General features: G+C 51.5%; 10 protein-coding genes across 10 annotated transcripts; 6 read left to right on the top strand and 4 right to left on the bottom strand.

The window, feature by feature from the left end:
• Positions 1-238: 238 nt before the first annotated feature.
• On the bottom strand, positions 239-1,421 carry M436DRAFT_65617 (uncharacterized protein; the record flags this gene model as incomplete). The annotated part of the gene is made up of 3 exons (XM_013570151.1): positions 239-1,028; positions 1,084-1,302; positions 1,351-1,421. 3 exons carry the CDS (start codon positions 1,419-1,421, stop codon positions 239-241), a joined length of 1,080 nt encoding a protein of 359 aa, XP_013425605.1.
• A 752-nt stretch (positions 1,422-2,173) lies between these two features.
• M436DRAFT_83770 (mitochondrial carrier) lies at positions 2,174-3,391 on the top strand (the record flags this gene model as incomplete). The annotated part of the gene is made up of 3 exons (XM_013570262.1): positions 2,174-2,218; positions 2,270-2,567; positions 2,625-3,391. 3 exons carry the CDS (start codon positions 2,174-2,176, stop codon positions 3,389-3,391), a joined length of 1,110 nt encoding a protein of 369 aa, XP_013425716.1.
• A 2,318-nt stretch (positions 3,392-5,709) lies between these two features.
• On the top strand, positions 5,710-7,041 carry M436DRAFT_74556 (uncharacterized protein; the record flags this gene model as incomplete). The annotated part of the gene is made up of 2 exons (XM_013570261.1): positions 5,710-6,049; positions 6,101-7,041. The coding sequence occupies 2 exons, from the start codon at positions 5,710-5,712 to the stop codon at positions 7,039-7,041; spliced, it is 1,281 nt and encodes a 426-aa protein (XP_013425715.1).
• A 2,253-nt stretch (positions 7,042-9,294) lies between these two features.
• Positions 9,295-9,957, bottom strand: M436DRAFT_83768 (uncharacterized protein; the record flags this gene model as incomplete). Its single annotated transcript, XM_013570260.1, has 1 exon — positions 9,295-9,957. One exon carries the CDS (start codon positions 9,955-9,957, stop codon positions 9,295-9,297), a length of 663 nt encoding a protein of 220 aa, XP_013425714.1.
• A 529-nt stretch (positions 9,958-10,486) lies between these two features.
• On the top strand, positions 10,487-11,653 carry M436DRAFT_51094 (uncharacterized protein; the record flags this gene model as incomplete). The annotated part of the gene is made up of 1 exon (XM_013570004.1): positions 10,487-11,653. One exon carries the CDS (start codon positions 10,487-10,489, stop codon positions 11,651-11,653), a length of 1,167 nt encoding a protein of 388 aa, XP_013425458.1.
• Positions 11,654-12,332: 679 nt separating this feature from the next.
• M436DRAFT_65612 (DUF1793-domain-containing protein) lies at positions 12,333-14,856 on the top strand (the record flags this gene model as incomplete). Its single annotated transcript, XM_013570150.1, has 3 exons — positions 12,333-12,604; positions 12,655-13,048; positions 13,108-14,856. 3 exons carry the CDS (start codon positions 12,333-12,335, stop codon positions 14,854-14,856), a joined length of 2,415 nt encoding a protein of 804 aa, XP_013425604.1.
• A 556-nt stretch (positions 14,857-15,412) lies between these two features.
• Positions 15,413-16,948, bottom strand: M436DRAFT_74553 (putative polyamine transporter; the record flags this gene model as incomplete). The annotated part of the gene is made up of 2 exons (XM_013570259.1): positions 15,413-16,783; positions 16,835-16,948. The coding sequence occupies 2 exons, from the start codon at positions 16,946-16,948 to the stop codon at positions 15,413-15,415; spliced, it is 1,485 nt and encodes a 494-aa protein (XP_013425713.1).
• A 1,205-nt stretch (positions 16,949-18,153) lies between these two features.
• On the bottom strand, positions 18,154-19,704 carry M436DRAFT_51243 (FAD/NAD(P)-binding domain-containing protein; the record flags this gene model as incomplete). The annotated part of the gene is made up of 5 exons (XM_013570030.1): positions 18,154-18,244; positions 18,299-18,583; positions 18,640-19,401; positions 19,484-19,512; positions 19,570-19,704. The coding sequence occupies 5 exons, from the start codon at positions 19,702-19,704 to the stop codon at positions 18,154-18,156; spliced, it is 1,302 nt and encodes a 433-aa protein (XP_013425484.1).
• A 621-nt stretch (positions 19,705-20,325) lies between these two features.
• Positions 20,326-21,613, top strand: M436DRAFT_51017 (uncharacterized protein; the record flags this gene model as incomplete). Its single annotated transcript, XM_013569991.1, has 2 exons — positions 20,326-20,655; positions 20,708-21,613. The coding sequence occupies 2 exons, from the start codon at positions 20,326-20,328 to the stop codon at positions 21,611-21,613; spliced, it is 1,236 nt and encodes a 411-aa protein (XP_013425445.1).
• Positions 21,614-21,975: 362 nt separating this feature from the next.
• M436DRAFT_51688 (FAD/NAD(P)-binding domain-containing protein) lies at positions 21,976-23,579 on the top strand (the record flags this gene model as incomplete). The annotated part of the gene is made up of 3 exons (XM_013570098.1): positions 21,976-22,046; positions 22,104-22,361; positions 22,418-23,579. 3 exons carry the CDS (start codon positions 21,976-21,978, stop codon positions 23,577-23,579), a joined length of 1,491 nt encoding a protein of 496 aa, XP_013425552.1.
• Positions 23,580-23,610: the final 31 nt, after the last annotated feature.

The raw sequence follows: 23,610 nt of genomic DNA, 5'->3' as shown, positions 1-23,610 counted from the left end.
TTCAAAACGTTGCGCAGTTCAGTAAGTCGCCAGCCGATGACTATATCCGACCACCCCAAGTAACGCCAAGAAGCATTCTAACCAACGACAGATCAAGAATTGGGTAATGGACACACGTATCTTAGTCCTCTGTGCGTCAGAGGCACACATCGTTGTTGGTCTTCTATACCATGGCACGAACCGAGAAGCGAGCTGTCGACAAGTCCTTTCTATACGTAAGCCCAGAGAAAGGAATGCTTTAAACTCTCTTCTTGTTCTGGATCCCATCCCAGATACTTGTGGCGATACCAATATATGCTGCGACCATGGCACCGCTATAGCCGTAAGGCATAGCATTCTCGACCGTCTTGACGGTCTGCTCGGCGAAGGCTCCATAGAGTCTGTTACCCTGAGCGTACACCATCCAAGACATGACGGCTTTAGCGATACTGAACATCAAAGGATCGATGCGATAAACTGGTCTGTAGTCTTCGAATCCATCCTTCTTCTTAAGCTTCAAAGATAGATTGAAGAGCCAGCCAGTCGCAAGCGGGGTCCAAAAGTTCATCGTCGCCCACAGCAACGAAGGTGCCCAGTAGTGATGTGTGAGGAAGACGAATATGTCAGGCAGGAATACCGCAAAGCTAGGGAATCCGAACAGACTTGGGAAGTCGAATGCGAACTTCCAAGGGACAGTTTCGTAGTGAAGTGCTGCGGACTCGAGAAGAAGAATCGTGAAGTGGATGCCGGTGACAGATGAGAGGTCAAGACGAGCCTCATGGAGCATATCCATAATCCCCGTTGAAGTCCAGAGCTGGTTCATACCTTCGGAAATACGCGCGGTCTGCTCCTCGATGACATCAGTCACAACAGCAGGCGAAGGAGGGAGTGCCATGCGCGGAGGGCTGAGAAGCAATGAGTCTTCGAGGCGTGGTTCCTCGATGGCAGGCTCTACTAGTCTGGGTGCCTCGACTCTGGCGGGAGTGGATACGACCACAGCACGAGCGATGCGCCTTCCGGTAACTGCAGTAGGCGATGATATGGGCTCACTAACAGATGGCCATGAGACGGAATGTTATGCATCGGAAGTTGGGAATCACTTACACACTGGATTCACCCTTGATGCGAGGAGCGCGTCTTCGACTAACGGATTGGGTCAACTCGACTTCGTCAGCAGGAGTCGAGCCCAGCTCGCGCTTTGTGGGAGAGCCCTTGCGAGCATAATAGCGCTCGAAAGAAGGATTTTCGGAGTGTAATGACGCGTTGTTGGTAAGTTGCTCGTCGAGAAGAGCGACGATCTGATCTTTTCGAAGATCGGAAACGCTATAGAGATTAGAAAAGCGACTGGAAGCAACGCGTTTTTATGCATACTCATCAATTCCGACTTGGCCAGCAAGTTCGGCAAGTGCAGCTTTGCGTTGCGAAGACAACCAGGTTGGCATGGTGTGAGAATACTACGGCAAGAATCGCGTGAGTGCGGCGACCAGTGATCTCGTGAGATGGAAGAGTTTAGAGCGGTGTGTGGAGAGAAAAGTGGTGGAAAGGGAAAACGCGAGTGGTTGGAAGACGCGTCGTCAAGTAGCAGCTTGGACGAGGTAAAGAGGTAAACAGTCTGGAGCACGAGTAGCAGCAAAAGCAACGAACGTCTTGGCGCTTGTACTAAGAGTGACCTGACCATGTGATCTGCTACGGCTTGGTCGCTACCGATGTAGTCCTACTGAGCTCTCTACTGAATATACCACAATGTCTCTGAAATAACAGAATATGAACGAGAAGCATGTGTCTCAGAGGAATTGGAGTCAAGACAAGGTAGTGGGCGGAGAGTCGGCGCACGGAAGCGGGAGTGCAGCAGAGGCGATTGATTGCCGCCAAGAGCATGACGCCGAGTGCAGAAGGCTCAAAGAAAGTTGAGAAGGCAGACAACCGACGAGCACAAACCTGTACATCTCGATACTCACCCCCCTCGTGAAACACGCTTTGCTACCCGGCGTCTGTACACCTACGCTCGCTCCACTCCAACACCCTCGTCGACCCCTCACAAGCGCATACGGAAGCGCATCCGAAGGCTCCCATGGTATTAGCCCGCGTGGCTGAATACTTGTTCCCGTCCAACACCATTTCACATTATGCTCCAACAGAGACGGCGGCACAGGGACGGCTCAATCAACCAACAATAGTCCACCGGGACTTGCCCATGGACGAAGACGACCTAGATGCGGCCCGTCCGCCCTATATCCATGTTAGTCTGGACGACGACTCTCCAACGACAATCAGGGTTGACTGAATTTAGGCAATGCTTGCTGGAGGTCTTGGAGGCTTGATGGGCGATATGCTCATGCACTCACTCGACACAGTCAAGACGAGGCAACAGGGCGACCCTCACATGCCGCCAAAATACACTTCCATGGGTCTGACATACCGCACCATATGGCGCCAGGAAGGTCTGGTACGAGGTCTCTATGGAGGCGTGACGCCTGCCTTTCTTGGATCCTTTACTGGTACCATGACCTTCTTCGGTGCCTACGAGTATTCTAAGCGCGCCATGATCGACTGGGGCGTCAACCCCTCTGTCGCATACTTCACCTCTGGTAAGATGCTGGACCTGTGCTATCTTCTGCTGTTCTCCGTACTAACAATGCTGTCAGGCTTCTTCGCCGATCTCGCCGCCTCCCCCTGGTATGTTCCTTCCGAGGTGCTCAAGACCAGGTTGCAATTACAGGGCCGACACAACAACCCATACTTCTACAGCGGCTACAACTATCATGGCACATGGGACGCTTTCAGAACAATCATTCGTGTCGAAGGTTGGAGAGAAATGTTCTCCGGCTACTCGGCCACACTGGCACGCGACCTGCCCTTTTCCGCTCTGCAATTCGCCTTCTACGAGCAAGAACAAAGGATTGCTAAAGCTTGGATGGGAAGCAAAGATATCGGTCTTCCGTTAGAGATCTTTACTGGTGCCAGCGCTGGAGGAATGGCTGGTGTCATCACATGTCCACTTGATGTGGTCAAGACGCGCATTCAGACTCAACTGGATCCCGAGTTTGCGCACAAACCTGCATCGCAGCCTTCGAAAACCGGTCCTGCTGTCAGCCCGTCTAGTTCAACGCATAGACCCACTGGACAAGCACATTCGATACAAGACGCCAAACGACCCATCTCGACAGGAGGGCCCTCGACCGCCTTGAAGAATCACAGCGCCATCGCTCTCGAGACCGAGAATGTTATTGCGGGCTTGAAGGTGATATACAAACACGAGGGTCTTGCTGGACTTTTCAGAGGCGTTGGTCCACGCTTCGTATGGACAAGTGTACAAAGCGGGACCATGCTTGTCATGTATCAGCAGCTCCTCAAATATTTCGAGCTACATCCACTTTTCGAAGCCGATGACGACGAATCGACCTTGTCGTGAGGGAGCTCTCAACCCTGTATTTATAAAGAACGGATCCGTGGCATTTCAGGGGCGTTTCATCTGCAGACCCAAGCTATGATAGACGCATATTGGAGCGGCGTTTTGCATCTGGACGTTTGTATTTTCACTTTGTTAGAACACTCGGTTTACCGCCGTAGAATTTTTGTATATCAGAACCACTACACTATTTTGACCATACTCCATCTTTTTCCCGTTCGATGAGCAACGACAACAGTTCCTGAGATGTGGTCATTGAGCGCGGTCGTAATCAACCTCAATCTGAATCAGGGCCATTATACCAAAACCACCCAGGCTAGAATCTGTCACATCTAGCCTATGTATTTCGTGGGGACATTCAGTCCAAGTGTCAGCCATCTAGACTCACAGAGCCCTGTATGGCAGGACCCTGTTTGCTGAGGGCCATCGAGAGACGAAGTCAGGGTGCCTGTCAAATCATGCACCCTGCCTCATCTCAAGTCATAGAGCACTGTTGCAATTCAAAAATTCTTTCGCGTCAAGTAGAGCTGTGTTTGAAGAGGAGTTGTCGCAGCATGTCTCTCGAGTGATACTGCTTCATCTGGACAGGATTGTGTCTTTGAACAGCTACACCTGTGATGGGCAACAGCACACGAACGCACAGCGCACAGGCTCGTTTGTTTCGCGTGTCAGGTCACCTGTTCATCGTACTCCATCCTAACAGTCATGCTGTAGCCAGCGCCATGCTATTGTACTTATCGCCCGCTATCTCTGTCAAACGACATGTGTATCAGGCAGCGATGTTACAGTATTGCGATCGCTGCCAGATCAACTTAGTCTCACTGACAGGAGCAAGCCCCTGTAAGAACAACGTCATTCGTGAGTGGTCGGTAACGAATACTCCACGAGAGCAGGGCAGATCCATTTTCTTTAGACGAGCCCTTGGCACCGAATTTGGTGAGAAGGCGGGGACAATCTTTGAGCTTCTGGCGCGCTCAGAGGCCGTCGCGCGCCGCCTTGTTCGACCGTGCGACGGAGGTCGAGATGAGACTGGAACGCTCTGGCAGTATCAGATGGCCGAAGCTCGCAGGACCTGCAGGGCAAATCTTGCCGTTGCTTTCTATTCTTCTGGAAAAGCAGCCGAATGTTGGTCAAAATTTGCCGTAACTTTTACATGAATGCAATCCTCAAGTTCTACTCCTTAATGACATCTGAACATTCGCACCGCGACCAAGTGTTTGTGGGCATAAAAGCATGTCTGAGTATAAAACTGCACGGTGTGTCGTTGAATAGATACAAGACCGAGTAAAACCGCCGGTAAGCGACCGGGTTTTTTCTTTGTTCGGCGGGCCCTGCCGATATCGCCATTGGGCAAAGATCCGCACCAGAAAGCTGATACCGAGTCGTACGACGGATGTCTGAAGCCCGAACCGAGCCTTAACCTTTTACGCATTCGAATTTCTAGCATCCGATAGGAGGTGAGTGGGAGGCTCTTGGATGCCGTTCAGGCACAAAGCCTGGTGAGGCTTGGGGGCGTCGATTGACGCAAGCTTGATCCACCTACATAGCGCTACTTCTGACGACACCTGCAGTAGAATTTTTTCTGTTATCCGCAGGCAAAGAGATGCCATCCAGATGTTCGATGGTCAAGCAGTTCTCAAGGGGACTCAAGATTGATCACATTCTGGGGCTCCACATGCATCCCCATATCAGAAAACCGGGGGCCACGTTGCTGAGAGTCGAAAGGATTCTCATTACTTGATACAAACCGACATCGAGTCAATTCAACCAGTCCAATGAGCTGCTTGAAACCTAAACGCATATTCGTGCATACGTGCTCAACGATGAGCATGATTCTTTTACCTAAACCGTGGGGAAAGGCTCCGTTATAAGGCCGTAGCGTTAGTGCATCGTCCACTTCTCCTCCACCAACTACCAAACGACAGCAGCAAGTTTTTACGTACCTGCAACCGCTTTGCTTGGTGATCTGCCGGGCCTAGTCATCTTCTACCCCAACAACTATTTAACTACCTTCCCCTCCGTCGTGTGCTCTCCTGCCCTCCTCTCCCACGGTCATCTCTGGTCATTCTTACAGCTGTCACTCGTGTGGGGATATCTCCAGCTACCAGTCACGCCACTCCCTTTATACCCGGTCGGACCCTACCCAAGGCGAACACCTAGACATCCTCTTCAGGCCTCGACGCGTCTTTCTCAACATGCATCAAAACGAGATGCCTACCCCAATGGGTCAACCACCTCAATACGACCAGGAAAAAAGGGTTGATGACTTCGGAGCCATCGGCTCAACCCCCATTGCCGACGATGTCGAATCTAACACCACGATGAAGGAAACCGAAGTGCTTGACGTCTTTGGTAACGAAGATGGTGCCGAAATCCAGTACAAGACCATGACCTGGTGGCAAGGTGCCATGATCATGATCGCCGAGAACATCTCACTTGGTATCTTGTCTCTGCCCGCCGTCCTCAAGACCATTGGTTTGATTGGTGGTATCATCGCCATCCTTCTCATGGGCATCATCACCACATACTCTGGTTACACCCTATGGCAATTCCGCATGAGATATCCTCAGGTCGCTTCCTTTGGTGATGTCGGCCAGATCCTCATGGGCAAGTTCGGACGCGAATTGTTTGGCTTTGCTTACGTTACTTTCTGTGTCTTCTGTAAGTTAACTCTTGACCATGCGAAGACTTCATCATTCTAATTGAGCATAGGCATGGCTTCTCATGTGTTGACTTTCATCATCGCGATGAACACTCTCACCAACCACGGAACTTGCAGCATTGTCTTCGGTATCGTCGGTCTGGTTCTCTTCTTCCTTCTTACCATTCCTCGCACGATGAAGAATGTGTCATTCTTGGCCATCGCCTCCTTCATCTCCATTCTTGCTGCTGTCATGATCACCATGATCGCTCTTGGTGTCAACCCTCTTGAGGGACGCAACCTCGTCGATGCCGCCCACCCCAACTTCCCTACTGCCTTCAACAGCGTCTCCAACATCGTCTTTGCCTACGGCGGACACGCTGCATGGTTGAGCTTCATCAGTGAGCTTCGTGACCCCAAGGACTACCCTAAGGCTTTGATCACCCTCCAGGCCGTTGACACTTCCCTCTACTTGGTCGCTGCTGTCGTTATCTACTACTTCGCCGGTGACATGGTGACCAGCCCTGCCCTGAGCAGTGCTTCTCCTCTCGTCTCCAAGATCGCCTGGGGTATCGCCTTGCCCACTATCATCATCGCTGGTGTTATCTTCGGTCACGTCACTGCCAAGTACATCTACATCCGTCTCTTTGCTGGCACCAAGCATCTTCACAGCCGTGGTGTCGTTGCCACTTCTTCCTGGTTCGCCATCATCTTCGGTATCTGGTTCGTCGCATGGATCCTGGCCGAGTCTATCCCCAACTTCAGCAACTTGCTCGGTTTCGTCGCCGCTCTTTTCGCTTCGTGGTTCAGTTACGGACTTCCCGGTGTCATGTGGCTTTACATCATGAAGGGCGAGTGGTTCACCGGACCCAAGAGAATTTTCCTCTTCTGCTGCAACGTCGTTTTGGTGCTGTTGGGTGTCATTATCTGCGTTGTTGGTCTCTACGCATCGGGTACTGAGCTGGCCAAGGACTCCAGCGGTCACGCCTGGTCTTGCGCTGACAACCGCTAAGCGACGAGCACTGGATGCTTGTATGCTATGAAATCTGCTTTTTACTGTTTTGATGAAATTTTATACCTTTTTGATAGATATGGCGAGAAGAATACTATGACCATTTCACGAACTCCCTCTCACTGCAACATTTCGACTCGTTCATGTACCCAGCGCAACTCATCTCGAACGCTGCTGAAGTCTCTACAGATATCCTCGAGCCAACAAGCCCATCCTCGAATACTCGACAGCCCGAGCGCAGAGACTTCCCCTCTTTCGTTGTCAGTGGCTTTCGCGCCGGCCTGAAGCTAGGGACTTCAGGCTTTCAGCAAGAGAAGAAAAAAAAGCACACGTCACGGAACGTTGATCCACCGAGCCAAGACTTTCATTTTTCAACAACAATCCATCGCTTGCTTTCGTCGGATGAAGATCAGCCTGATGGAGCGAGTCAAGACAGCTGAGATGGTCATGATTGTGGCTACTCTGGGATTCGTTCGGACGTAACGCTGCATCGCGAAGAAAGCCGGACTGGACGTTGCTACGGTGCATAAATCCTTCGAGGACGACTCATTTGAGAATACCAGATGAGTGGCAGCCTGGTCAGAGGTGGTCATGAACGGGTATGTGCTTCACGTTCATTGCAACTTCTCAAGCAGGACGAGATTGTCCCGAGAGATGACAAGAGACATCTACCTCACAACAACTACACTTTGCAATCTTCATCAGGCAGCAATCGCAGGTATCTGGACTTTTGTGAGGCCCAGGAAATCATGAAATGCTGTAGTTGGGAAGATCCGCTGCGCCCCTGAGATTCTGCAGTGTCTGCTGAACAAGCCTCGCGAAGACCAAACAATCCTCGGAATAAGACTCAAACCTGGTAACACATCGTGCATGTTACCGGAAGCCATGCTCAACATGCGCTATGCTTATCTCGCTCAAGTCACCCACCGAAGAAGAGTTTTGAACGCGATCTGGAAGCAAGCCACAATATTCTGCTTGACACAAAGGACCAAAAACCCATGACCTCACACCGAGACTACACCTATCACGAACCCCGCTCTCGCCTGTAGGCTATGCAGGAAAACTCCAGTCCTCGTATCTGGCAGATACCAGATCTCATCCTCTGCATCATACCAACACGTCTGTCAGTACCTTTAGTCAAACCTTGCATCTCACAGAACAAAACCAGGCCTCCCCTCCTATCAGCCCTAGCATCCGGCCGTCGGCGCTCTCGGCTTAGCAGAAACGAAACGCAATACATCCGTTGCAGAGATGAATGTGTTGGTGGTGACGCTCAGGGATGCTCGCGCATAGCATCGGCATTAGCGAATATCAATCGTTGATCTGTGTAATATCTTTCTCGCCGGGATACAAACGTGCCGGGCTGCCGTGTGTCTGATGCAGCTGCTCCGCATGCATAGGGTTCAGATGACGAGTCACTCCATGGGGTTGGTCGTGTCGAGGGTTTGATGCGTGACCGGGGTGGAACGGCTGGATATCTCGGCTGGAGGTACGAAACACGATATCGGTGCACGCTTGAGGTCTGACGGTATCTGATGCTTGGACGGGAAGAGCATATGCTGTATTCAGGTAGGGTTTCCTGGGGATGTCGATCTGGTAAAACATGATGCATGTTATACAGCTCGGCTCAAAGCGGCTTTGTGCTTTGGGCAAACATCAACTTCATGTCATTGTGCAGTAATAGTACAATGGTACGTTTGGATTGTGTACTTGACACTCACTCCTTGTGCACTGCTTTTTGAGAAACCAGTTAATGTCGTCGTCTGCCGGTCTTGAGAGATTTCAAGTTGGTCTAAGATTTTGGACGTTTCCCTGACCAGTACAAGGACTAACTCGGATAAAATCAACAGACGCGACGACATCAAGAACATCTCGGCTTCCTAGACACCATCATCACATTCACATTTGAGTTGCTTTGGTATGTTCGTGAACAGGTTCAAGAAAAAGATGTTTGCAATGTCAGAAGCGCAAACGCAAATTCCCTCAAATCTCACACGCATGTCAGGCAGCGATGACCATGTGAGTCAAGCAGCTTCTTGATCACGCACACTGTATTTGGAGAAGAGACACCAAGTTTGTAGGACAAAATCAAGACATAGCATGATAAAGTGAGGTATATACCGTCAGTGCAAGTGGCAATTTCCAACTCCGATTTGCAAATGTTTAAATTCAACCTCTCCAAAACTCCCTGTTAAACATCTTTCCAACATCCGTTCATGTTATACAGTATAGCACATGTCTTGTATCTTTTTCTCAGATGATTTGGCAGATCAACTTCTTGCCGAGTACCTTCTCGCTGGCGAGCTTGCCCTTCAGCAGGTCTGCCATGAGCTTGTTTTCGCAGTCGGCGTAGAAGACGATGAGGCCAGTAGAGGTAGTGACAGTTTCGATGGTCGAGAAGTAAGCATCGATGTGGTCTTCAGAGAAGCGACACAGTTCTTCCCAGCCTGCAGTCCAGCTGCCGATGTTGGATAGGGGGACGGTAGCGAGGTGCAGATGCACATCTTTGACACTTGTCACCGCGCCAGAGCTGTTCAGGATTATGCCACTGTCCTTTCTTACAAGTTTGCTTCTTGCCTGAGAAGGGGTGGAGCGCGGTGAGAGCGAGTCTTTGCGTGGCTTACTCACCGGCTTGGCTGCAGCGACTGGCTTGCGTACGGCGATAGGATCTTCGAGTTTGCGGATAGACTGAGTAGCAGACTTTGCCTGGATATCCTTTTCGACGGTGTCGAGAAGATCCTGCGCATTCTTGAAGGTGTTGGTGGGTGGGACGTAGGCCTTGATCACCTTCAGCTCCTGTTGTTTCAGGACATCGCGAGGGAAGGCAGTCTTCCAACGACGGCCGGAGGCTTTCTGCGTTCTTCTGCAATCTTTGAGAAGTTTCTCGATTGCTTTGTTCTGGTTCCTAGCAACCATGGTGGATAATTTTGTTGTGTTAGATGTAGGAGTTCAAGTGTTGTGGAAGATTTTAGTAATACAAGTATGCGTTGGCCTGGTGTGATGTGTTGTGAGATGGGTGAGATTGTGAACAAGAAACGCAGAAATGCAACACTTTCCTGGAGTTATATATGAGCGTTGGTGCCGAGAGAAAAGAGTCACCAGCGACCCGTGACTTGCGCAGATTTTAGTGAAGCTCGCGTAAAGTAGCTCTCGGACACGGGAAGATATGACTGGTAGTCGGATAGGGAGTCGAACAAACGAATGGAATCAGGTAACCGGTGGTAGCAGCGTGATGGAGGTCCGGCGAAGGCCTTGGGTTTTGAAGGATTTTGATATTGGCGGCGTGCATTCATGGACACAAAGCAAGCGGAACAACAAAGCGAGTGTCAAAGCAAGCGCAGCCCAAACAAGCCCAACCATATTTGAGATCGCGACAACAAAGCCAGACAGTCTTTCATTTCCACACAGACAGGTGCCTTTGTCCACCACACAAAACGCAACAAAGATGCCAGCAGCCGAGGGCATCATCTTGATGCTGGAGTCGCAATTCGACGCCGACACAATCCCTGAAGCAGCCGTAGCAGCCGCCGACACAAGCGACGCGTCCGATGATGAGCGAATTGTCGACGTTTACGTTCCGTCTTATCTTGGCTCCCAGTTCTGGGTATCCTATACAATAAACCCAGCCATGCTCGCGCCCGCCCACGCGCCGACAAAGTACATGTTCTTCAAGCTCATCCTCGACGACGAATGCATCGTCAGCTGGGGAGTCGGAGAAGCAGACGAGTGGAAAGGCAAGACCATGTGGGCGTTTTTCCGAGGAGAAGACCATGGAGGTTGGCGCACTGTCGAAAAGCGCTCTTTCTTCTTTCGCCCTGCAGGTGACGACCAGGATTTTGACATCCTCGCATACCGCGCCAGGGGTAGACGCCGAACATGCAGACAATTCGACGAGATGCCTCCCGCCGGCGAGAAGGGCTTCGACTTGGTCAACTGGGGTCGCCTCAAGGAGCATCACCCTCAGACATTCTACCAGTATGCTCTCCTGGATCCACTTGATCAGCCATACGCTACCTTCCGCTATCATGTACGAGGAGGACCCCATGTCCACGCACATCACCCCGACCAGGACCTTGAACGAAGCAACAGCAGCATTTCCAGCGTCAGCACAAACGAACAGATTCCTGAGATCCCGGAGCACCTTCCAGACGCGTCGCAGCTTCGCAGACTGTCCTACCCGCCAGCCATCAGTCTCGTACCCACCTCCTCACGCACCGAGCCCTCTTCGCCAACAAAGTTGGACCCAGAGATATCCGTCCCCTCAGAGCTGGACATGTCGATCCTAGACCCAGAACCACCCACGATGGACGAGCTTCCCCCAGAGTCAGAACGTCCTTCCAGTGGAGCATCACCGCCAGAGATCTCGGAGTACGGAGGACAAGAGCGCTTTAGCAGTGTGGAGACAACCACTCGGAAGCACTTGGTGCAAACGCCTACACCTCTGGACGCTGAGCAGCGGGTCACGCAAACACCACCATCAAGCCTCAGAAAGCGCAGTGGAGCAAAGATCAAGGAATGGTTTGGAAGCCTTTCTAAGAGAAGAGCTACCAGATCAACATCCCCTATTCATCCGTCCTTGTCACACAAGACCAGTTCAGCATCCCTGTCATGACCCATGGGCGACCTCAACTATCTCTATGTATGAGACTCGCTCAACTGTCAACGACACGTGGGAAGGTGATGAGATGTTGCAAAGAGCAAAGAGACGGAATTAGCGGTCGTTATTGGTGGATGAGAGTTGTTGTCTGGTCGTCTTTGAGTTGGTGACGTGATTGAAGCCAAGAAAAAAGTAAAATCACATGCAACGTGGGAACTCCTCGGCTGTGAACCGAATACAAAGACATGGGTATTGCAGCAGAACAACAGGTCGATATATTGTGGCACACGGTCACGCGCATTACGTCCGGACACTTCAGTAAGACATGCATCAGTTCCATCAAATTAGAGCGTCCAAGTACTGCAAGCAACCCTATCGTATCGTCGGTACGGAGTATGGAAAACGTACCCCACTATGGATCGTGGGGAAGCTGCAAGGCACACAAGCCACTGATGCCGATCTCGAACATGTGCTTCTCACGCCTGACGCAGCCATTCGCGTGTCCATGCCGGCTAAGACTTTCGAGTGTCAGCAGGACCTTCCTTCCCCCTTTCTTACACACCCATCTTGTCTATGAGTGCGCTATTGAGGTCCTGAACACTCTCCTTCTGTCTCCCACCCTCTTCCGATCCTCATATTTCTATAGATCAGCTGGGCTGTACTCTCTGTCCCTGTCTTGGATAGAATCTAGAGGATGAAGCTTCTGGTCGTTGTGGCTGCCGTGACCTCGCTGGTCTCGTCGGTTGCTGCTTCCACCTTGAACCCACCTGTCTTGCCTTTGATTGTCAGAAACCCATATCTTTCTACCTGGCTCGGTAACGCTAGAGACAAGCCATGGACAAAGTGGCCCATGTTCTATACCGGTGAAGAGATTGGCTTCTCTGTTCTGGCCAGCGTACCTGAGACCAAACACGCCTACCCTCTGCTCGGTCGCCCTCAGGACTCTCTCGATGGAGATGACCACACGTCAGTTTCTGTGCCCCACCTAACAAAAATGTTGCTGATTGGTTCCATAGCTACAACATCTCTTACCCCATCTACAAAGGCGCGCAATACGATGCCTCTGTGACCAACCTTACCTATCAGATCCCTTCGCAGAACTCGAGCTCCGACTACGTCGAGATCGTCCTTTCTTTCCTGTCTCCAGTTACGCCTTCGTCCACTCTTCGCCAATCGATTCCAGCTTCGTATCTTAGTATCCATGCCACAGGCAACTTCGATGTTGACCTATACATCGATCTCAACGGTCAGTGGGTCAGCGGAGACAGAGGCAGTGAGATTGTATGGGAGCTTGAGAATGCCGAGACGGAGAAACTCAAGAGCTGGGTTGTCAAGAGAAGGGATGAGCTTCTGTTCACTGAATGGAGCGATCGTGCCGAGTGGGGAAGCCTGAGGTTCACTGGTCCCTCGGTGAGTATTGTCCATTTTGTTTTGCGAATCCTTCAACATGAAGCTGACAATACAAACAGGATGTACGCCACGAAAGTGGAACATCGGGTGTTTTGAGAAACCGCTTCTCTCGTACAGGAACGCTTCAGAACGAGAACGACAACCGCTTCCGGAGCATCATGCAAGACGAACCCGTTTTCGCCTTCTCCAAGTCCTTCAACCTCGCTCCCAAGTCGAGCAGCCACAAGAAGACGTCTTCCGAGAGCGTGCTCTTCACCATCGCCCACATCCAAGATCCTGTCACCCAGTATGCCTCCGCACGAGGCCTGACTCTGATGCGCCCTCTTTGGAAGACGTGGTTCCCCACCGATGACAATCTTACGTCTTTCCACTACACGGACTTCAAGAACGCTCAGAGGCTTGCACAGAACTACTCGGACCAGCTCGCCATCGACGCATATCAGTCTGGCTCCGACTCTTACGTCGATATCGTTGCTCTCTCGGCTCGTCAGACCATGGGAGCCACCAGTTTCTCAGGCACCCAGGAGAACCCTCTGCTCTTCCTCAAGGAAATTTCGTCCAACGGAAACAGCCAGACCGTAGATGTCATCTTCCCCGCCTTCCCCTTCTTCCTCTACACTCAACCTCGATGGCTCGCGTACCTGCTTGAGCCTCTTCTTGAGCACATGCTTTCCGGCCAATATCCTAACGATTATAGCATGCACGATCTCGGCACACACTTCCCCAATCTGACAGGTCACGCTGATGGCAGGGATGAATACATGCCAGTCGAAGAGTGCGGAGATATGCTTATCATGGGTCTTGCTCTTGTCAACTCGCTGACCTACGGCTCTGGACAAGAGGCTCAGTCAGTCTGGTCTGCCCTCGGTAGCGACCATGTTCCTCGACCGAACGAGGCTAGTCCATTTGCCCTAGGCACTCTCGAAAAACGTGACGAGATGGTCGGTCTTGATGATCGTTGGGGTGGCTCGGCTCAAGGACTGAAGCAGGCTCGTAAGTGGCTCGATAAGTCATACGGCTTGTGGAAGCAGTGGACTTCGTATCTGGTTGAGTACAGTCTGGAGCCCGAAAACCAACTGTCGACCGATGACTTTGCTGGATGGTTGGCTCTCCACACTAATCTGGCCCTGAAAGGCATCGTCGGTATCCGGGCCATGGGAGAGCTGGCTACAGTCATGGACAAGAAAGATGACGCAAAGCACTTCCGCAATATTTCGGACACATACGTCAAGCGCTGGGAAGAGCTTGCCATCTCTCGTGACGGTACTCATGCAAAGCTGGCCTATAATTGGTACGGAAGTTGGACCACTCTGTACTCACTGTACGCCGACGCACTACTTTGCTTCCATCCTTCGACAACCAATGGCAGCAGTGCTGGATCTGTTGGCGGTTATGCTCAGGTGTCAGGTGGCAAGCAGGAGCCCATTCTCGAGCCATCGACTCATGACTTCATTCCGGACCATATCTACAAGATTCAGTCCGACTGGTATGCCACGGTGATGCAAAAGTACGGGCTTCCCTTGGACTCTCGCCATCTTTACACCAAATCCGACTGGGAGTTCCAAGCTGCAGCCGTTGCTTCCCGCAAGACTAGAACAGAGATCTTAGACAGAGTCTCCAAGTGGCTGAACGAGACTGTTACTGATAGACCTTTTACCGATCTGTACGACACAGAGGGTGAAGGCGGTTTCCCTGGTCCCAACTTCTTCGCCAGACCGGTTATTGGTAGTCACTTTGCCTTTTTGGCTTTGGAGAGAGCTTGTGGTGGAACAGCTATGCAGGGACTGAGCTTCCTCGATGAGGAGTAGGCCGTGCTTTCTTTGCCTTTATGAGAGTGATGGTCTGTGTTTCGATGGCGTCGACGCAAGAATACGCGTTTGGGCAGGAGATCGGAAGAAAGATTGTCAATGAAAGCCGACTATCACGTCTTTGACCGTTTTTTCGCATTCCTCTTTTTCATCAGCATACTCGTCGGCGAGTCAGACATCATTTGCATGTTTTTGTCATTTCCGCATTCGTGTTGTGCTCCAATTTGGTGGTCAGGGTGTTACCCACAGCGAGTAGTGCCCGACCTAGATCAAGCACTACGCTCTATTTTAGCATGGATATGTACTTATTTACAGGCTGGATATATGCCATAGATATACTCTCAGGTGATGATGCTTTTTATGGAGGAGTATATCTGTTGATAGGTCCAAAATCTGTAAAATCCGATTTTGAACACACTTCTTGCTGGATATAATATTACACTCAGTGTTTCCTTGCCCAATTGCGTGATAAACACCATTTGATTAAGAAAAGATTACGGTGTATCTCTGTATTCTAGCATCCTAGTATATATGGTATAGCAAACACAGTCACCCATCACTCATTTTGCAATAACCTCACCCTCAGCATAGGTCCATAACCAGCCGTGAATTTCAACAATGCAGGACCCCAGTAAAACAACACGAGAGCCCACGCCAACAAGAAATATTGAATCGCAGCCATCTCCCCAAAAACAATCGACGCACCCTGCTCTGCGATCCAATCGCTGGAATACATACTCAGCACGCAAGCAATGGCATTGCGAATGACGAAAACAATCACCAATGCCTCGCCTGCGAATGAGGAATAGCAGTCTACAACATAAGTGACGACGATGTTACTGAGAGCAGTCAAGGCGAAGGCGTGCATGCCGAAGCCAAAGGCTGGGCCTACCCAGGTGGTTTGGTGGGCGATGCATTGGCCGTAGGTTATTACGCCGAGGGGACCGATGATGGCGGGGATGAGGAGGGCGATGAGGCGGATCTCGGGGCGTGGGTGGGAGGCGTGTCGACGAGCACGATTGGCGATCAGATCGATAAGACGACCTCCGGCGTAGAAGGATAGGATTGCTCCGATGAATGCGGATAGGGAGAAGAGACCGACTGTGCCTGTGGTCCATCTGTAGGGTGGTTGCGTGAAGGTTTGCGTTGTGGCGATTTGAATGACAATGGTCCAGCCGACGAAACAACCGATGAGGATGCCAGCCCAGAAGACTGGTGGATAAGTCGCCATGCGCAGTATATCCCAGAATGTGCGTAGGAAGTGACCTTGAGGATTGTATCCGATCGTTGGGGAGAGCCATCCCATGTAGCTTCTCTTAGCGGGTATCTCGTCCTCGGGATGCTGAACTCGAGCTTTGGTGTATTGTGTTTCCCTAACAAGGAAGAAGGTGCAACCGAGCAAGACACCAGAGAATATAGCGATGAAGCCGCAGCTCCAGCGCCAACCGTGTAGTCCGACAATATAGGCGTTGATAAGCGGTCCCAAGAAAAGACCAGATGCCAGAGCTACATGAAAGAACATCATGCAATGGCCTCGTTGGTCGAAAAAGAACATCTCGGCTACAAGAGAAGGAACCGTTGCATCAGCACAAGCGGCACCAACACCACTGAGCACGCGTCCTCCCAGTAGACTGCCCCAGGTCTGTGCGAATGCGCTCCAAATGTTGGCCGCGGTCAGGACGGTCAAGGCCATGAGGTATACTGGGCGTTTGCCGAGCACGCGCATCAAAGGCACCCAGAAGATATTGCCAACACCAAACATCAAGACGTTGAGTCCGACAAGGAGAGTCGCATCTGTGGCATCGATGTGGAAGTGTCTTCGGAGTGGCACTATAGCGACAGTGAAGTTGCTGCCGTTGACGTTGGCGATGAAGGTGAAGAAGCAGACTGTCAGGTAGACTGAGACCTTGATAGGCAAAGACCAGTTCTGCGAAGAGTGTCAATAGGCTTCGCCATCTGTTCTTAGATTAAGACGTACGAGAGGGTCGTTGGGATCGTTGCTGGGGACTGGCAAACGAATATTACCAGTCTCTCCAGCGGTTTTCAAATCTTCGACATCATTGACCCGAGTCTCTTGTGGTTTGTCTGACATGACTTCGGAGAAAATTCTGATGTGTTAAGTCATACAGTGGATAGTCCAGAGAGATTGCAGCCAAGATGAGATAAACAGACAAGACAATCTCAGAGAGAGGAGTCCATCGTACTCTCTGTACAACACGTAAGCTTGCATAGCTCCACCTAACTGTGTTCATCTTGTCCTATTCAAGGCCGGCAGGTAGGGCTCTCGCATTGCTACAGTATCCCCACAAAGATCTACAGAGTACATGATCGTGTTGTAGGAGTCGATGAGAACCTCGCGACAACGTTGTCCAGTGAGGATGGAGAGATATACAGTCGGCAGTACCGCAAGAGAGGCTCCGAACTCCGTGGATTGTGGAGAGGCCAAAACCTGTGTGTGGAGAGGCCTAGCCCTAGGGCAGATGGTTGTGTGTGGATACGAACAGACGGGCGACTGCGAATCCGAGAAACTCGGACAAAGAGCGACCGAGAAGGAGCGAAAGCACCTCGCAAGTTGAATGCGAGGTGGATGCGAATTGAACCGAGATGAGACCCTTCCGTCGGAGCGCGCCCGCTTTGGGATCACGACGCCGCCGGAAGGGCGGTTTCAAGCAAGCGACAACAGAGAAGCGCCGCTCCGACGGGCGAGAACGAAAAGTTTAGGCTTCTGACGTGGAAATCAAGCACATTTCGGCGACATACGAAGCATGTGGCATACACCGGCCGCCTGACTTCTTATCGCCAAAAGTCATCGCCGAAGTCACCGACTGCACCGACATGACGAAGTCGGAAGGAAGTTTGTCTGGGCAAGCCACCTGCCTCTTCTTCTCGAAGGCGTGGGGTCATGGTGACATCCCAGAAAGTCGGCCTCACTGCGGACTCTGCGGAGAGGAGCTCGGCATATTATTTCGTGGAGAACCTAGGGATCACAACAGAAGGCCCGATTTAACGCCTTTGCTTTTATCTCGGGCTCACTCTTTTGCATGGGTTTCTTGCAATGTCACACAGGCTAAATCCTCGACTGTGAATACCCGCCAGCAGGACCGAATTGAAAAGCAACGTCCATGCCAATCGACGCCGACATTGACCCCGTCTGCTCTAACAACGAGAAGACATGGGGAAAGAAGACGTGAATATTGCCCAAGTATTACGACTGACGTGCTAAGGCATGACATCGTCAAGGTAAGCCACGATACGCAGGATGTTGAAGTTGAAGCGTTATTTCATGGTAGGTATGGTCTACTGAACAAGTGATGACCCTCTCAGGGCGTCATCTACCTCTTTCTTCGCATCGTAGCCGTAGAGCCATGGTTGTACCACTGGGCAGGTCCTACATACTGATGTCAGCAGATGTTCAAGAGACTCGGCGATTACTCCTACTCACCAACGACTCGGAAACTTGACCTCAGGCTCATCCTTGCCAAGTTCACCTGCGAACAGCTTGTCGCGCGCTTCTTGCTCTTCTCCATCCATCATGTGGAAGTCGTTCCTCTGGGCAAATGTTTCGCGAACAATGGCCTCACCACGCTTCTTTCTCAGATTCTCATAGAGGCGCAATGCCTCGGGCAGCTGCTCTTTGCCCTTGACTACAGCGAGCAGGTTACCTAACACTGCACCGTCCTCCAGTGACGAGTTCGCACCCTGGGCTAGGTAGGGTAGCATGGGATGGCTAGACTCTGTTAGTACGGTCATACCATGTTCAAAGGTAGAATGCTTTTTACTCACCAGGAGTCTCCAAGGAAGACGAAATTACTCTTCTTGCTGACCCAGCTATCCAACTCTGGACGATGCATCAGCTTCCATTTGTCGACGGTCTTGACATTGTCGAGGAAGCGATTCAAGATAGGGTCCCATTTGGTGAAGATCTCCCTCATCTCACTGATGTCTCCGGAAGATCTCGACACATCTGGAGGAAGGTTATCGGGAACGAGAAGCACAATATTGTACTGGTGTCCACCACGGACTGAATATGCGACAACGTGAGCTCCAGGCCCAATCCAAAAGTGGCATGCCGGTTTCGACACCCATTGCCGGAGCTCAGGATCTTGAAGGTCTTCTAGGTTGAGGACGATACGGTATGCCAAATCTCCGGTCGGAAGCGGAGCATCCTCCTTTCCGGACTGCTTCAGAAAATGTGCCCTGCACTTGGACCATAATCCATCAGCACCGACCAAAAGGTCTGCTTCGTATGTGGCTCCATCGTCCAGTTGTAATGTCGACTTCTCAAAATCTACGCTCGTGACTTTGGAGTTTAGCCTCAGCTTGACGCCTAAATCCTTTGCTCGCTGTGCGAGTGTCTTTTGCAAATCCACACGGTGCAGATCCAAGAAGGGCGCTCCATACTTGGCCCGTATCTTCTTGTCGAAATCCTTCTGCAAGGCGAGTACTTTTCCATCAGAATACCTGTGCACAGCGAGGAAGGTCGGTTCGGCCGCCAACGGTTCGAGAACCTTATCAATACCCCATTGTTGGAAGAGTCTCGATGCGCTGTGATGCGTGTCAGGACCAGTTGTTCTTCTTCTGCCCTCGGCTATTGAAGACCGGGTGAGCCCGGATCTGCTGCTCTTACTTTGGTGTGATTTGTAGGCCTGCTCCGATCTGAATTGCCGGTCAGCGATGAGCTCTTCCGTCGGATGCCGCGTCTGCACAATGTACCTCTGCCAATTCCCTTGCTTGTTCCAACACTGTTACCTTGTGGCCGCCGAGTGCACAGGAGATGGCGGCAGCCAAGCCACCAAGGCCAGCTCCAATCACGACAATGTCCAAGCTTGAAGAGGTTGCAGAAGGCATGATGATGACAAGTAGGCGAAAGGTTTGTGGGAGGGACCGAGAGCAGTCACGTTTGCTTATAAGTAGAGTCGCAATGATGAGCTCTCCACGTCCACGTCTGCCCTAAATGACCGTACACAAGCAGCTCTCCGTGAAGACTTACCGATATCCCTCCCCACTGCCAAAACATGTCTTCCTCCCCCCCACAAATTGCCCAGAACAGCCGTCGAGCCACAGCGGGGAAACATGTGAAATCTGTGGGAAGTTTGGCGCTACCCGTCGCTAACCCAGCGCGTAGCATGGTTGCGGAGTAGCCGCGAGATCATTACGTCTGTGTATCGGCCCGACCTGGGCCCTTTTTCGCCTTGTGAGACCTTTTGGGCCTCCTCCACAATGGAGAGAGAAGCGCCGCCGGGTAAAGGGTGACAGTGGAATAGCGAGGGTAAGACAATCGGCCGTCCCGGACGGGGGCATGTGCCCACGAGTTCGCCCGCAGCAGCGCCGTGTGTTGCAATGAAGAGCCGCGAGCTCGTTTGTATTTATTCCGATGCCTCGCCCATTCTTTTGACAAAAGAGAGAGAGAGAGAGAAGTCGTGCGACCCTACCAACCAAATTCCCTCTTTCCGGTCAAAAGCAGCAAAGATGTTCTCCCCGGACTACTTCCACACAGCCTCGGCACCCAAATTGCAAGACTATCACGACTATGCCCAGGCACACATTCGGGACAGACGAATCTCGCTATCACCGCTGGCCAAAAAATGGCTCAGGAACTACAGGGAACCCTACAAAGGCTTCACATCGGATGGAAACATTATTCCTGGACTCTGGAAGTCCAGCCCCCATGCCAATGGACCAACACAGGAGATGGTGAACGCAGCTCAGTTCTTGCTGTCAGTAGCATCGCCAAATGAGAAGGCACGATTCCGTCATCTCGTGACCGCTAGAGAATGGCGTGCGTGGTCAAACCCAGAGGTTCGTGATAGTACTACTGGCATCTCCATGACCCTTGACTGACCAAAACCAGGTTATTGTTATGGAATGCGGTCTCCGTGTCGATGCCATGAGTGCGGACACCATGAATGCAGTATACGAGCTGCTCAGAGTATCATTGAGTCACGAAGGATTCGCGCGCGTGTGGACTGCAATGATGATGACCCAAGCCGAAAACCAGGAGGATTTGCACCGCATCGCTGGCTATCAATTCTGTCTCTTCGGCGAACCTGGCCTACTCTCACCTTGGGGATTCAATCTGTTTGGCGACAACGTGTGTGTAAACGTCTTCACACTTGGCGGAGAGGTTGTCATCGGACCCTTCTTTGTCAGCTCTGGTCCCAGCTTCACCGAGCAAGGCTTGGTAGACGGCGTTCAGGTGTTTGAGAGAGAAGAAGCAGCTGGACTCGCTTTGATGGCATCTCTCAACCCACAACAACAGTGTGAGGCTAGTCTTTCAGGCGAGATCGAGGACTTCAGCATGGATCAAGACCTGTTCGATCCTATGGACTACCGCAGTCTGGGAGGCGCACACCAAGACAACAGAATCGTGCCTTACGAAGGAATTTGCGCCGCTGATCTTAACGCGCACCAACAAAGAGCACTTCTCGATATTGTGAGATCGTTCAACCAGGTACTGCCGCAAGACTCGCTGGGCTTGTTCATGCAGCGAGTCGAGAGTCACCTCAACGAGACATACTTCTCATGGCTCGGACCTGTTCACAGGGACGCACCTTTCTACTTCCGCATTCACAGTCCGGTAGTGATGATTGAGCTCGACCACCAAGATGGCATTATGGTGCCGGGAACTTCGAGTAGACAATATCGCATCCACGCCACGCAGCGTTTGCCCAACAGAGGAGACTATGGCGCAGCGCTGCTGGACGAGTGGGTGATGAAAATGGCTGGATTTGACAGAATCGGCAGCATGGTTCGATGAGGCTGACTTGGCTTGATGTGTGTTGTTACAACAGCGTAGGCGCTTGGGATTTTTGGAGATAATGTATTACGATAGCCTTGACGAATAACGGACACTTTTGTTCATTCACACCCTGACTCGAGTGCATGCTGCACGATGTCGTGCATGCATGTTGGCGAAGATGGACCCGAGAAAGTGATGACGAGACGGCGAGAGTCAAGGCAGACATCGGACGGGCCGAAGATAGGCAGAGCATTAGTCAGTGGATGGTTGACGCCATGGATCCATGACGAAACCAAAGGTGGATAGCAGAAACGAGTGTGGCTAATATCTCAGAGTATACATCGCCAGCGTGTATGTTGAGGAACAGAATAGCAGGCATAATGACGGGCAAGTTTTCTGTCAAAAATGTTGCGATTGTGGGCGCGGGACCGTCGGGGCTGGCAGCAGCAAAGTGAGCAGCGTCGCGACTTCGTCGACCTTGTGCGACCATCGAAGCTGATATTCGTAGATACCTACTTGGTGAAAAGGCCTTCGAGCGCATCGATATATACGAGCAACGATCGCGTGTAGGAGGAATCTGGGACTATTCGCCAGAGGACAAGACTCCCGACGACCTCCCCGTCCCCTCAGTGACACCACACGCTGGTCTCGCCAAACCAAAATGGCGGCAATCAGGTACCAGACAGGCCATCGGAAGTCGCGTCGAAGAGGACTCTTTGTTCCTGAGTCCGCTGTATGATCGCTTAGAGACGAACATCCCGCGCACGTAAGTCGCAACACGTTCGAAGCCTGAAGCCTGAAGCCGACTGACGCTTACTATAGCTTGATGGGCTATTCCGACTTTGACTGGCCCCAAGACTCGCAACTGTTTCCCAAGCACGAGACCGTTACCCAATACCTCGAGGACTACGCTGCCGACATCAGAAACCTCATACACTTCAACACCCAAGTCGTCGACATTAGCTTGGCTGCTACCAAAGAAGACGGTCAGGACACATGGTCTGTAAAGACGCAGAAAGTCCAACATAACACACCGGGCGACGTCGTCGAAACGGTGTACGACGCCGTCGTTGTCGCCAATGGTCACTTCGCCGTACCCTTCATCCCCAAAATCAAGGGTATGAAGGAGTGGGCCGAGCAATATCCAAATGTCGTCTCCCACTCCATGTACTACAAGAAGCCAGAGGACTACACCGGCAAGAAGACCATCGTTGTCGGCAGTGGTGCCTCGGGAATTGACATCGCCATGCAGCTTATGGAAGCATGCAAACTACCCCTCCTACAATCTCAGAAGTCCAAGTCCTTCTTACTGTCGGATCCCACGCCGAAAAAGCAAGAACGGGAAGAGATCGTCGAGTTTATCGTCAAAGACAGGGCTGTGCGCTTTGCCGATGGCACGATAGAGAAGGACATTGACTCCATTCTCTTCTGCACTGGCTACTTCTTTTCCTTCCCCTTCCTCAACAACATGGACCCACCACTCGTCACCAGCGGTACTCATGTTGAAAACCTGTATCAGCATCTGGTCTATCGCCCGCATCCCACTCTCTGCTTCCCTAATCTGCAACAACGCGTCATCCCCTTCCAGATGGCACAAGCACAAAGCGCTGTCATTGCACGTCTATGGAATAATCGTATCTCATTGCCTTCGGTGGAAGAAATGAAAGCCTGGGAGGACAATCTACTCAAAGAGACCAATGGTGGCGAGAGAGACTTCCACCTTCTCTTGTTCCCCAAGGATGCGAATTACATCAATGCCATGTATGATTGGTCAATGTCAGCATCCGATGCAGAAACCAAGGGCAAGCAGCCACCGCGTTGGGGCGAGAAGGAATACTGGATGCGTGAAAAGTTCCCAGAGATAAAAAAGGCCTTTCAGGATCGAGGTGAAGGTAGACGTCAAGTCAGAACGTTGGAAGAGCTGGGCTTCGATTTTGAAAAGTACAAGAAAGAGACGCCTGTTGAGCAAAAGAGCTTGCTCTGATTTACTGCCAGATGAGTATGCTGATGATATA

Source organism: Aureobasidium namibiae, assembly GCF_000721765.1.
Source record: "Aureobasidium namibiae CBS 147.97 unplaced genomic scaffold scaffold_13, whole genome shotgun sequence".
In the NCBI taxonomy this organism is placed as follows: Eukaryota; Fungi; Ascomycota; class Dothideomycetes; order Dothideales; family Saccotheciaceae; genus Aureobasidium; species Aureobasidium namibiae.
The sequence above is the reverse complement of the archived record's forward strand: the minus strand, read 5'-3'. Positions and strand labels throughout refer to the sequence as shown.